This window comes from Tachypleus tridentatus, chromosome 9 (genome assembly GCF_004210375.1).
Source record: "Tachypleus tridentatus isolate NWPU-2018 chromosome 9, ASM421037v1, whole genome shotgun sequence".
Taxonomy (NCBI): Eukaryota; Metazoa; Arthropoda; class Merostomata; order Xiphosura; family Limulidae; genus Tachypleus; species Tachypleus tridentatus.
This window is the reverse complement of record NC_134833.1, coordinates 41,010,845-41,024,753: the sequence shown is the minus strand read 5'-3', so window position 1 is coordinate 41,024,753 and position 13,909 is coordinate 41,010,845. Positions and strand designations below refer to the sequence as shown.

General features: G+C 34.9%; 2 protein-coding genes across 4 annotated transcripts in view; one reads left to right on the top strand and one right to left on the bottom strand.

The window, feature by feature from the left end:
* The window catches only part of LOC143225122 (cytohesin-1-like), a 100,083-nt gene extending 93,207 nt beyond the window's left edge, over window positions 1-6,876 (bottom strand). Inside the window, exon 1 of one of the 2 annotated variants that reach the window (XM_076453954.1) lies at window positions 6,717-6,876. In XM_076453954.1, coding sequence (XP_076310069.1) covers window positions 6,717-6,735 — 19 coding nt within the window. In that variant the 5' untranslated portion in view covers window positions 6,736-6,876. The remainder of the gene's footprint in view (window positions 1-6,716) is intronic. The other variant, XM_076453953.1, reaches the window with a different exon arrangement.
* LOC143225121 (protein Njmu-R1-like) overlaps window positions 1-13,909 on the top strand; it is an 85,754-nt gene that overhangs the window by 17,838 nt on the left and 54,007 nt on the right. Inside the window, exon 1 of one of the 2 annotated variants that reach the window (XM_076453949.1) lies at window positions 11,447-11,470. The exons of the other annotated variant lie outside the window; for it this stretch is intronic. Within the exon in view, the coding sequence (XP_076310064.1) occupies window positions 11,466-11,470 (5 nt within the window). The 5' untranslated portion in view covers window positions 11,447-11,465. Of the gene's footprint in view, window positions 1-11,446; window positions 11,471-13,909 lie in introns of those variants that run through there. 2 annotated transcript variants of the gene reach the window in all.

The following is a 13,909-nucleotide window of genomic DNA, read 5'->3' as shown; positions in this document are numbered from 1 at the left end:
CTTCAGAAATGTTTCCTGTAAGGAAAGACAAACAGGATGATAGAAAGCAATCAGTGTTTTGATGCCATCCAGATTAGAACATAAACCTTGACAGTTCCATTGTATCAGGATGGCCATTTTTATTTACGTGTAGGCAAATTGGGTGGAGAGCCCTTATGTTTACGACCACATCTTTTTTCCTTACTTTCCTTATTTGAGGGAGGTTTATCAATCTCCATGGATCTTGCCCTGGTTTGATTGGGCAGGTCTTTGCTGTTGGAGGGGAATTCCAGTGACTGAGGACATGAACAAATGATCATTCTGCATCTTGGCGTGGGAGAAGAAAATGTATCCGAGGAAATGTCTGTACCCAGAATAAAAGAAAGTGGATCTTGGGATTTGTTGGAATGTACGTAAGGGATAGAGATGGGTGTTGAAGTTGATTCATAAACTTTTTAACCATGGAGGTCAAAAGACTTTTCATTTGTTTGGAGAATGATTCTCTTGGAGGCACAGAGAGATCTGTCTGCACTCCCACAGTAGCTGTGGAATGAAGTGCAGCAGCATACATCTAAGATGAGATGGTGGACAGCAATTTTTGAGCCTCAGGATAGGTAATGTTACGAATCTTTTTCAAACGCTGCACCTCTTTTCCATCCAACCATTTAGGGCAAGAACAAAAGTAGGATGAGTGAGAGCCATTGCAATTGATGCAATGAGGGTCCATTTCACACTCATAGGCATCATGGTCCTTGCCAATGCAACGAGCACACGTCAAGGAACCACGACATGACATCTTCGAGTGACCAAAATGCTGACACTGGAAACATCAGAGAGGGTTTGGAATGTATGGCCGTTCTCTGTAATTAAGATAACCTGCCTTGATGGTGGCAGGCAGACATGGGGATGTAAATGTCAGAATGAGGGCATTGGTCAGCACCATAATTCCATCTTTGCAAGTGGAGATATGCCTCACTGCAGAAACTCCTTGGGTGGAGAAACCAGCGAGAATCTCCGATTCTGGGATGTTCTTCAAATCCCTCTCAACAATAACTCCTCATGATTAATTCAAAGTAGTAATGATGTAACCTCAATAGGTATATCCCCAATTGCCTTTGAATGCAAGAGTAATTCACTTTGTTGAGATGTGGATGTTTCCACCAATATGTCACCAGACTGAAGCTTTTTTACTGACTTTAGAGAGCCAACATGTCTCTCTAACCCCTTCTGAATAAAAAAGGGAGGCATTTGCCTTAAAGGTTTGTCTGAAAGTGACTGCAATATAAAAAATGAGATACAACAGGTGGTACGAATGGTGAGGATTGCTGCTCAGAATCTTCAAGACGTGGTTGTTTACCAATAGACTGGTTTTTCACTATTTTATTAAGATTTTTAACTGGAGCATCCATAATAAAGAAAGGGAAATTTTGGTGCCCACTGACCCCACCCACCATGAAGCCCTATGAGGGAATGCACTACAATGTCAAACAAGGACACTGCAGCAACACCAGGGTTTCGTGAGCACTATACCCAAACACCAGCATCAGATATAATGTCCACAACATCTGTTGAGAATATCCAACACTGGTACTTGGTTGACCCTAGCCCGAGTGGACCAGCCAACTGACCCAAGGGGGGCCACCTCAAGGCCACCTGTGTACAGGAATTGAAGGCCAAAGTGGTGTGTTAGGGTTGGACCCCTCAACAACCAGGATCCTCTCCTCCCCTTCATGGGTTGCTATGCATGGCAAACATGTGGGTGGATGTTTAGATCCCAGAGGAAGTAAACTGAAGGAACAGAACCTTCTCTGGGAGGTCCCCTCACCACGTACAGGAATCCACACCGTGGGGAATAGAGAGAGAATACATGGTCAGGCACCACTCGCCACAGAGCAGAATCTAAATGGAAGCTGAAGCAAGGACCCTTGAAAAAAAAATAAGTATTAGTATAGACTTACCTCATGTTATAGCTGTACAAAAGTCTGGAGAATAGCCACAGACAGTAAGAAGTCTTGGAAAAGAAGGAACAATCCAAATAAAGGATAAAGTGGATGAGATTATACCATATCTGGGCACAGCTATTTGATCTATGCCATCCACAGACCATGAAGAGGATGAAATATGTGTTCAAGGAGAGGTAGAACAAGGAACATGGATAGAATGGTTTGAATGGAGGTAAAGTAAGGACATGAAGGACCACATTAATGTCCCAGTCCATGACTAATGAATGTCTCAGTGGCTGGTGAAACCAGAAAAAATGAATCAACATGGAAAGGAGAGGGGAAACAAAGACCCTGTGGAAGAGGGGAAAATGGAAGGAATGGAATAATGCTGCCCAAAATCCTAAAATAAAGGAAACCAAGAAGCTGCTCTCAAAGAGCTGCATGAAAAACTTGAGGACATAGACAACTGTTAGGTGAGAAGCCAAAAAGTCCTGAGTCAAGGCCTAGGGAAAGAAAAATGCTCCACTTACGCTGATATACTGCTACGAGGTAAAGCAAGGGCATAGAAGACCAAATTCATGTCCCACTTCAAGAATAACAAATGCCTCAGTGGCTGGTGAAGCATGAAGGAAGGAATCAACATGGAAAGGAGAGGGGAAGCAAAAACTCTGTAGAAGAGGGGAAAGTGAAAGGTATGAAACAATGGTGCCCAAAATATTTAAATCAGAAGATTGAGGAGCTACTCTCAAAGAGTTGCATGAGAAGCTTGGACAGATGAGCAACTGTTAGGTGAGATGCTCAGAAACCCCGAGTCAAGGTCCAGAAAAGAAAAATACTCCACTTACACTGTGCAAAAAAAAAAAAAAGGATTACAAGATCTTAGCATAAACTTTCAAGAGGCATCTGGTGACATCAAAGCTCTGCAAGTTAACATCTCCCAAGTTTGAGAAAATGTATGCAGGGACTCAATAAACATAAGGAAAGAGCTATGTGAACATGAGGAATGGAGTTTTAAGAAAGAATAAGGAGCAGGAGAAAAATAGCTAGAGAACTGGCACAAAACAAAGGTCTTTCAGCAGAGGAAGAAATCATTAGAATAATTCTGGATTGGCTGCAGCAAGAAATGATACAATGAGTCACTTGAGTGAAGGAATTCAGTAGGAAGTTAAGCTTTCTACTTGACATCACTGACAGCAATAACCTCTTAGGGAACAAGAACTCAGCTGATTTTCTTAGACAAAGCTGCACAATTCTGATTAATTTCTATCACACTGATTTCAATGAAGCTGAACTCTATGGCTGTAGGAAGCTTCTAGAAACTCCTTTAGAGCTGTTCTCATTCATAGTATCCTATGGTGAAGACATGCTCACAAATTTTCATGTTGAATTACAAATCCTTCTTACCATTTCTGTAACACCTGCAAGCTGCAAATGCTTATTCAGCAAACTAAAGCTGATCTTTATATAGTCAAGAGTATCAACTGCACAATATCAGCTTAGTGAAGGAACCTCAAGAAAAGCTCAGTTTTAACCATGTCATTGATAACTTTGCCAGAAAAGTTGCCCTACATTAAATGTGTATGTGTGTGTATATGTGAGAATAACCATAACTGCTACTAAATAGAAATTTTGTAATATGTTTCTTTAGTGCTTCATTCAGTTGAATAAATACAATCAAGAGTCATTTATCTGCCAATTTGTTTATTGTGACCTTTGATGGATAATTGGCTCACCTCGTGAGAAAAAATAGGTTATTAAACAAGTGTTTTAAATTATTTTGAAGGATTTTACCATATTACTGTTTAATATAATTCAATATGTCAATAAATAAAAGTTGCAATAAGTTTAAATGTGGTATACTGCATATTAAATTACTATTTACACAAATGGTGCAGATTAAAGCTATTCACAAAAATCTTAAAATATGGTCTATTTGTATGAAGTTGTGACAGTGGATAATAATGTATTAAAACTAGGTGAATGTGCTAATAGTAGAATCTGACTCAGGAGGATGTTCTTAGCTTTCTCTGCTTGCAGATGTAGCAAACTGGTAATGTCATAAAGTCACTAATTTATGAAAATGCGATTTATCAATATCATATTTTGGGGCCCACAAATGAAGGATAATATACCAGTTACCTGACTGGTGAATAAATGACTCTCAACTGTATTGTGAACTGACTGTACTGAGTGAAATTCAGTATTTAAGTATGTAGACAATGAATTGAAGAGGTATAAAGATCCTGGTTTTTCTATGTCTAGTGTAATTAACACTAACATATCAAAACATCAAACAGTCAAAATAAAATTTCATAAACCAATGAAAATCTTTAACTAAATAACATTACATGAAAAATACTCCTATTCACCACAAAAATTCCTTTCCATGAGATTGTTTTTCTGCACTCTGTGCTGCTACTTCTTACTCAACCACCAACTATCTTTCAAAGATCAGATAATCATGACAATATGGTAAGCATCATGATAGGGAGGGTTGCTATGCAAGGTTGAAAGTCAGAAAGTAAGAGTTTAAAGGAAGGGTGGAGTTAGGATTTGGGAAGGGGTACCAAATTATCTTTAGCCCCTGCTATACAAATGGCACTCCTCTGAACCTTTTCTTTTTCTAAGGTTTAAACATTCTACAATGAACACATCATTGTTAAACAGCAAAAACCAATTTATTCATAATAACAACACTTAGAAATAAATTTAACATAGTTAAAAAACAAATGTCTGGCTAGAACTTCACTCCAATATTAATAACAATTTATCACAAATATTGATAATACAGTGATAATAGAATTAAGAAAAAAAACAAGAAAGAAAATCTCATTTCAGAAAACAAAAATACAATACCTTTCAATAACAATATCGAGTAACAAACAGCATTTATATATACCCTTAAATAACAATATCATAACTCTCTCCCAGTGAAACTTCTGGCAGGGTGTTTATACACAGAATAGGTCATGAGAGTACAACCTCATGTGGTCATAAACCTACATATTCTTCTGCTAAACTAAGTTTACGTACGTCACTGCCATGCCACTGCCATGGAGAAGTAGGCATCAGTTTCATCATAAGCACATACATATATATATATATAGTCAAAATAAAAATTATTACACAGAAGATGAGTCAACATTTTAATGCAACTAAAAATTCATAGATAAACTAAACAACAGAAGGAACTAATAAATGAATGATAAACACAGCCATAATAATAAAAAAGGAGAATTTGCTATCTTACATGGATCCCAAGACTGAATAAAATTCAACTAAACCAGTGATCTGAACAATGAAAGTATAACTTTTTTAGACTTGTGGTCAAAATTTGTATAGATATTACTTAAAATCCTTTTTGCCCTACCACAAGCACACTACTTGGATGGCTTAAGACAATGGTTCTTAACATTTTTTAATCCACTGAACTCTTCCACCACCAAATTTGTCATGGAACCCTTCAGAGCATTTATTACAAAAAAACATAACTGCAATACTATATCAGTAACTCAAAACATGGTATGTATGTTTTATGCAGCTACATATACACACACACATATACAGCCAAAGCATAAAAGATTGTTCAAGCCAATTAATCGGGCACACATATGCATATAACGAGAAGCATGCTATCTCAAATAATAAACATTTACATGACTCTAGCACCTGTTTTTACTTAGTTTCACATGCTAATTTAAAAAGAATGCAATGACTTGTGTTGTGTCATTATGAATCTTGCTGTACTAATAAAAACCATATGATGTAATTGGATTGCAATTGTGCAAATAGTATTTATTTATGTATTAGAATATGCATAACTCTTGTATTCCATGAAACCCTGTGAAACCCCAATATCTTGTGGAACTACTGGATGTCTGTCAAGGAAACTGAGGGTTCCACGGAAAGTTCCGTTAAAAAGCACAAGCTTAAGAGACTGATAAGCCAAAAACCCATTATTTCTTAACATTGTTAGTCATTTCTAATAAAATTATACTTATAATTCAAGCTCTGCTAAACCACAAGAATTACCTTGTGTTTATTATAATTAAAGCCAACTGTCTTTTATTTGCCCAAATCACCAAAAGATGCAAGTCCTTTTGTAAAACAGTAACATCCTCAACAAATTTAAATAATCTATTGACCATTCCTGTATCTGCTATTGAAGTAAATAAAAAAAGCAAAGGTCCTGACACTTCTGATCTTAATAATTAGTTAAACTTCTAGAAAAATAATTAGTATTGCTAATAGTGTAAGAAAAAAACAACTAAACGTTTTATACCACCATACATTCAATAAAATAATTGATTCATTTGTCATAACTTATGTCCTTTAATTTTAAACACTAAATAAATTCTCCCCAATTCATTTGCTTTTATTTATTACAAGACATTAATATTGGTGATGCTACTTCACATGACAGAAGATATTAATCATGATCCAACATTCAGTCTAAGTGGCATCATCTTAAATTACCTAAATCATGATAAACTTTGAAGTTAATTTAAAATGATGTCACTTACAAGACTTAGGTTGGTTAGTAATTTTATTAACCGAAATGTGAAGTAGCATTACTAACATTAATTTGGAGATATTAATAAAAGCAAACTCATACATTAGGAGGATATTAACTTGGCACATAAAAGAGAGCTTGCGTTGAGACAAATTACTCCTAGTAATAGTTATTTATTTTGTTATTTTACTGTATCATGAAAGTGAGCGAATATATTTACTGCTAAGTTGATTATCACACAATTATAATTACAACTGCGAATTATTAATGGAAAAACGTACCTGACGAGGATTTTTCCATTTATCTTTAAGATACGGAGTTTCAGTGTAAACCTAATATGTTCATTTTATTTGTTTACATATTTAGTTTAACTCATTATCCTCAAACGCTGATATGGCTAAGAGCCATATTTTTCCCTCTATCGAAATTTGTTATTTCTGCCATCTGTCGATTTAATTGGAAATAAAATTGTACACCAAATAACAAAGAAAATATAATTAATAATAATATTTAATAAATATAGCAGTAGAATATTAATGATAAAGTTACGATGAAGTGACTTCTAGATTTTATTTATCGTTTGCCTATTTTTTCCTTCTGTACTTTAGTTCAGCTACATATATTTGCCTACTCACCTGCCTCCTGATGAACACCAAGCGATAACATATAGGAACAAAATTCCTTTCTGATTACATGTTCCCTGCTGGTACAGCGGTAAGTCTAAGGATTTATAAAGCTAAAATCAGGGGTTCGTTCCTCTTGCTAGACTCAGCAGATAGCCCGCTGTAGCTTTGATATAAGAACGTATACACGCTTGTGATTATTATTTGTTTCGAATTTTGCGCAAAGCTACTCGAGGGCTATCTGTGCTAGCCGTCCCTAATTTAGCAGTGTAACATTAGAGGGAAGGCAGCTACTCAACACCACCCAGCGCCAACTCTTGGGCTACTCTTTTATCAACGAATAGTGGGATTGACCGTCATATTATAACGCCCCTACGGCTGAAAGGGCAAGGATGTTTGGTGTGACGGGGATTCGAACCATCAACCCTCAGATTACGAATCCAGTGCCTTAACCACGTAGCCATGCCGGACCTCCTGATTACGTAACACAAATACTAAATTCTGCCAAGTAAATAAACACCTTGCAGTTAGAAATTAAGCAGATTTTTTAGAGTACTTATAACATTGATAGATAACAGATCTATGATACGTAAGATATATTTAATTGTAAAAAGTACTATTGTAAATACTCCCTTGATCTTCACTTGTTATACAGTATTATTTTAAATTAGTGCCAAATATTGTTATTTTATTTAAGCTTATAAATTGGTTTCCCCTTCCTCTGATTTTATTCCTTAATTTGTTATTATTGATATACTTATTTTGGTGATAATTCTTATCAACAACATTGCTTTTGTGTGTGTGTGTGTGTGTGTGTTTGACCTTGAGATCAGAGATTGTGATATTATTTACAAAGTTATGGCTCGGCACTAAATTCACTAATAGTTTCTAATACTTGTATTATTGGCATGGCTAAGCGTGTTAAGGTGTTCGATCGTAATCCGAGGGTCGCGGGTTCGAATCCCCTTCATACCAAACCTGCTTGCCCTTTCAGCTGTGGGGGCGTTATAATGTTACGGTCAATCCCACTATTCGTTGGTAAAAGAGTAGCCCAAGAGTTGACGGTGGGTGATGATGACTAGCTGCCTTCCCTCTAGTCTTACACTGCTAAATTAGGGACGGCTAGAGCAGATAGCCCTCGAGTAACTTTGCGCGAAATTCAAAAACAAACAAACAATACTTGTATTAATACGTTTGTAATTTATTGTATCCTGGTAATAATGTGGTCATTTGATACATTAGAAATTTCGAAGAAATATGATTAATCTTAGCATTGTTAGTGTGATTGCAAGTGTTGTTTTTTTTTAATCTTTAGTCTTCTTGCAATATGTTTCATATAATTATGTGTGGAAGTTTTGTGGAGGATGGATGTCAGTCATTGCCAATAGCTGGAATATATAAATAGCAAAACATATTTTATAATTCTAGATTTTGCAACATAGGTTTATTGCAAGAAATACTATGCGAGAGGAAGTGATTAACCATTTACAAAACTGTGAATTTGAGAGTTAACAACTGACGACATTCTACCGCAAGACGCACTTCAAAGTTTAGGACCGTGGATGTGCTATAAAATATATTGTCAAATCCCACTATTCGGTCAAACAAGAATATCTCAAAATATTGTCGATGGGTACTGTTCACTAATTATTTTCCCATTTTTGTATCAGTTCAAAATTAGGAATATTTGCGCAAACATAGGTGCAACATTCGATTTTTCGTGAGGGAACAGGGTTGAGGGGCAAATGTCCAGTGTTTTCCTTTACCCTTTGCCCTCTCAAATTTAGACATGCTTATTGAAATTTGTACTTTAAATCTTTCGCCTCATAGCGTAGCTATTACAATTTCTGTTTAAAACTGAAAAAAATTCCATCATCAATCCTTGATGTTGATTTGCATAACTCGCTCATAAATACAGTTCATATAACTAATTTCAAAAGTATATATAAAATGACGTAGAGATGAAAGCACCTAGAAGAATGCAAACAAGAATATAAATATGGTACAGATACACATAGGTCATTCCTATACGACTTGCGACATTAAAATTTAATTTTACTCTCTAAAGTGCACGAGTAAAATGTTTTCGAGGTTGGTCGAATTGACCAACGATGAAGTTGATTTCTGATTTCTCCAAGCCCGTTCCCTTGGCTGTGGTTTCGCTAGATAGTAGATAAGGAACTGTTGACCTAATGCACTTTGCTCAAATGTAATTGACTGAGAAACTTCTGCGTGTAAAATGAAAGTGCGTGTATGTGTGCTTTTCTTACAGCAAAGCCACATTGGGCTGTCTGCTGAGTCCACCGACGGGAATCGAACTCCTGATTTTAGTACTGTAAAACCAACTTAGATCATGTTGGTCGAATTGACCAATCTCGTAACAATAGTGTCTAATAATCAAGACATCTTTTAATTCAACTTGGTTTTCCTTGTCTTAGGCTATTAGTTACACCACATTGATGCCTACCCTGACATAACCATGATATTAAGATAAACAAATTATATACCAACAGACAGGAATATATAATTTTCAACTGCAGAAATATCAAAGTCAAGTATGTATTTTTAGTGTAACATCAAATTTTAATATTTAAAATACTGTAGGAGTGTTCTATGCATAGTTATATCATCCCTATATTATTTTTCCATTATTTTTACCCTGTTTTCCCTACATCATTTTATTACTTGTTTCATAAAATTTTGAACCCTGATTGAATGTATTCAATGAATGTGCATACTAATAATATTTCATGTTGCATATATTGATTACCTTTACTCCTCACTTCATACATAACATAAAGTTTCGCTCCCTAAAAATACTGATTGCATAGTGTACAAAATATTGAGTATTCTATATGTTAACGTCATCTAATGTTATAGAAACAATGTTTAAGTCCAAAATGAAACTAGCTTTGTTCTTCTACTTAAACTTTTTAAAGTGAAAATTTAGGATAAAATCTGTACAAAATATCTGTGTAAAATCTAGGTGAAATCTGTGGAAAAGTCTATGTAAAATCACTTCCCTCAGGCCCAAACACTTTTTTACATAGAACACAATGATTGTTGCCTCTTAGATCAGTTAGCCAATGGGCTGTAAAAATAATTGACAAGCCCATTCACAAATACTACCTGATTTACTGACGAGAATAACTCACTGTTAATTAAAAAGTGTGTTGTTATGCTTATAAAAGAATCAGACAAAAAGTTGCCTTATGTTCACTTGATCCAGTTAATTCCTGGAGAATGTTAAAGTGAGAAAATTGCTTGAGCAGGGCTCTGTTCCAAACTTGGGTATTATAGAAAAGACATTTAGTGATTTTGTTTCAAGTTTCGCAGAAAGCTACCCGAGGGCTATCTGTACTAGCCGTCCCTAATTTAGCAGTGTAAGACTAGAGGGAGGAAGCTAGTCATCACCACCCACCGCCAACTCTTGGGCTACTCATTTACCAACGAATAGTGGGATTGATCGTCACATTATAACGCCTCCACGGCTGAAATGGCAAGCATGTTTGGTGTGACGGGATTCGAACCCGCGACCCTCAGATTACGAGTCGCACGCCTCAACCCACCTGGCCATGCCGGGCCGTAAATATGTACCTAATTGTCCGCGACAGGATCCCAACCTTTAATTTATGGTGACACTATACATTAACACCCTGATTTTGAAATGGATAAAATGAGAATTAGGTCTTGAGCTGTGTTTTTAGTTCGTCTTTTATTTATTTATTTAAATATATTTTTCATTGCATGATGTTGTCTTTTCTACGTTTATTTTTATTTAAAGTTTTCAAGTTGAAATTTAATGATATTGTGGTGTTATCAGGCAAACTGATTTCCCAAAAGAGTAAATCTCCACTGTCAATCCCACTATTTGTTGGTAAAAGAGCAGCCCAAGAGTTGGTGGTGGGTGACGATGATTAGCTGCTAAGTTAGGGACGGCTAACACAGATAGCTCAAGTGTATATTTGCAAGAAATTCAAAACAAACAAGCAAACAAATTCAATGTGTGCTTGTAGTACTGCAATTTAATGCTTAGATATTGTGGAAAAGCTGAAAACTTTGCAGTATTTCCTGATAAAGTGAAAATGATGAACTCAGTAATGAAACTACAGGACACATTGTTCACAACTGAAAAAAATGAAAAGTTCAAATATGCAGAAAAAAATCAGTAAACCCTAAATAGAAATTCAACAGATTTACTGTTGACCTAATGCACTTTGCTCAAATGTAATTGACTGAGAAACTTCTGCGTGTAAAATAAAAGTGTGTGTATGTGTGCTTTACTTACAGCAAAGCCACATTGGGCTGTCTGCTGAGTCCACCGACGGGAATCGAACTCCTGATTTTAGTACTGTAAATCCGTAGACTTACCGCTGTACCAGCGGGGGACCAAATCAAGTGCATTTTATGACGTAAAGGTTGCAAAGTACTATTGTTTTTGAAAGTCGTTGAAAATATTTTGTAATTATGCTCGAGTTACATGTCAGTGTTTAACAGGCTCATGCAATAATTTTTAAATGGTCTGTAATAATATAATTATACAAATATTGAAATGAGAAGAATCCAAAATAAATGAAATATTTTATTGTGAATTATTAGTTTCACCTATTGCTTGATCTATGTGGACTGAAATGCTACCAAGATATAACTATCTTTCCAGTGCATTTAATATATGAAGGCTAGTTTTTGTGATATTATAGTTAGTGTACCTTTGTTTCCGGGTAAAAATATATTTCACAAGAATTGTTTCAATTAAGTATTATATTTGACACAAGTAGTTATGAAAATACATGCACACTTATTATTCGTGTGCAATTTGCCTGAAATTCCAAAAACCACTTGTGGATAAAGACCGTTTGGATTATTTTCCTTGAACAATCTTTGTGCACAAAGTTGAGTGTATATAATAATCATTTTAAATTTATTTCTGAGTATTTGCAACTTTCACGTAACATGTTAAGGAAATATTGTATTTTCATGTCATTGTATTAAACTGATAAGAGAAAGAAGAGTAATTAAATCTCCTTTCTGAGGTCTTTTTAATTAGTCTTTGTCCTCCCTGTCCCTCGCCGGTACAGCGGTAAGTCTAAGGATTTACAACGCTAAAGTCAGAGGTTCGTTCCTCTCGCCGGACTCAGCAGATATCCCGATGTGGCTTTGCTATAAAAAAACACACATACACACTTGTCCTCCCCTGTAATATAAAGTACAGGACTATAATATTTAAGCTAAACTCAAATTTATATTAAAATAAAACAATATCTCAAATCAGTAGTTAAAATAAAATTATCATATTAGAACACTAAAACAAAGTTAGATTTATAATAAAAGTAAATTGTCAGAAAAGCTTTAAAAAGAAAGTTAAGTGAAAAAAATCCTAACAAACCATTTATTCAGTTACATTATATATTCAATGTCAAAAGTAAAGTTAAAAGTACAGAGGGAAAATCTAAGTATAAAGTGCAGCAAGATATTTGGAAAATATTATGGAGGAGATCCAAGTTTTTAATACAAAATGTAGGATAATAGCTTCAGCCATGTTCACACAAAAAACACTATCCTACATATGACCTCCATTGAACTGTGCTCAGTGCTGAAGAAGAGAAACTTTATGTCATTACCTGATTTGCTGATAAAAAAGACAGCCTTATATTTTTGGATGTCATCTGCTATCTTCCCGACAAGAAACTTGATTAATTGCAAATTAAAGAAAACGTCCTAGATGAAATTAGCAAAAAACAAAGTTAAGATATGTTTACTTGAAAAGCTTTTATACATCCAAATTTGACTGAAATAAAATACTGAAATTTCAAAAATAATTTACATATTAACTAGGGGAATAGAAAACGCATAGTACTATCCTATGCCATAAAAAAAATTAAACTGAGATTGTTTTAGCTTACATTGTTTCCTTGTTATTCTTTAGAGCTAATAATTGTTCTACTAAAAGGTGGTGAAGGTACAATGCTGCACATTGGGCTAGAATAAAGACAACAGTGTCTTTAAATGGTAGTTCAGCTCGTATCTCGAAGTTATGGCCTCCCCCATGTATGAATGGCAGTAAATAGTCACGTGAGTTGCACAAGTCATTTTGAGTATATCTTATGTTGTTTGTGGCGTAATGAATGTTGTATAAGCAGCTGGTAAGTGATTTCTGCTTTGGATGTTGAAACTATATAATATAATACAAGAGACGATGTTGTATACGTAAAGTAAGTATGCACACTATGTTTGTGAACAAATAAAGATTGCTTACTTGTATTTTGCATTGTTTCCAGTCTCTTTCTTTCAGGTACTTAGAGATTTAATACTACTTCATAACAAGAATATTGTCGACTGTCCTGTTATTATGTGGAATTATTTCATTATTCTAAGTTTAGCTTAGTTTTACTTGAATATGCCACAACATTCCGGCATACTATTAGGGCATGAATACCCCACAACTTATAAAACTATTTCATACATTTGCAATGTAGATTATCTAACAACAATTAACAATAAGATAATTGATATGTCAGATATAACAGATGTTCTAAAAATAAGATAACCGGAATTGTATTCCGCAACAAGAAAAATTATTTTACTTATTACTAATTAAATGAAAAAAGATATTTTTATCTTTTTGGTTTTTTAAAAACATGAACTTACTTTTATAATATTTCTTGTGAGTGTTCGAAATTGTTTATGCAGCTCTTGCTGTCATATTTTCTTCAGTTTTTAGTTTTAGAAATCGTAAGAACAAACAAATTAAACACATATTTTACCTCGCAGTGTTTAGTTTTCAAAATAAATGAAATCTCCTCGGTCTATTCACCGTGCTAATACAGTTTAAATAAATCATAGCCTATTCT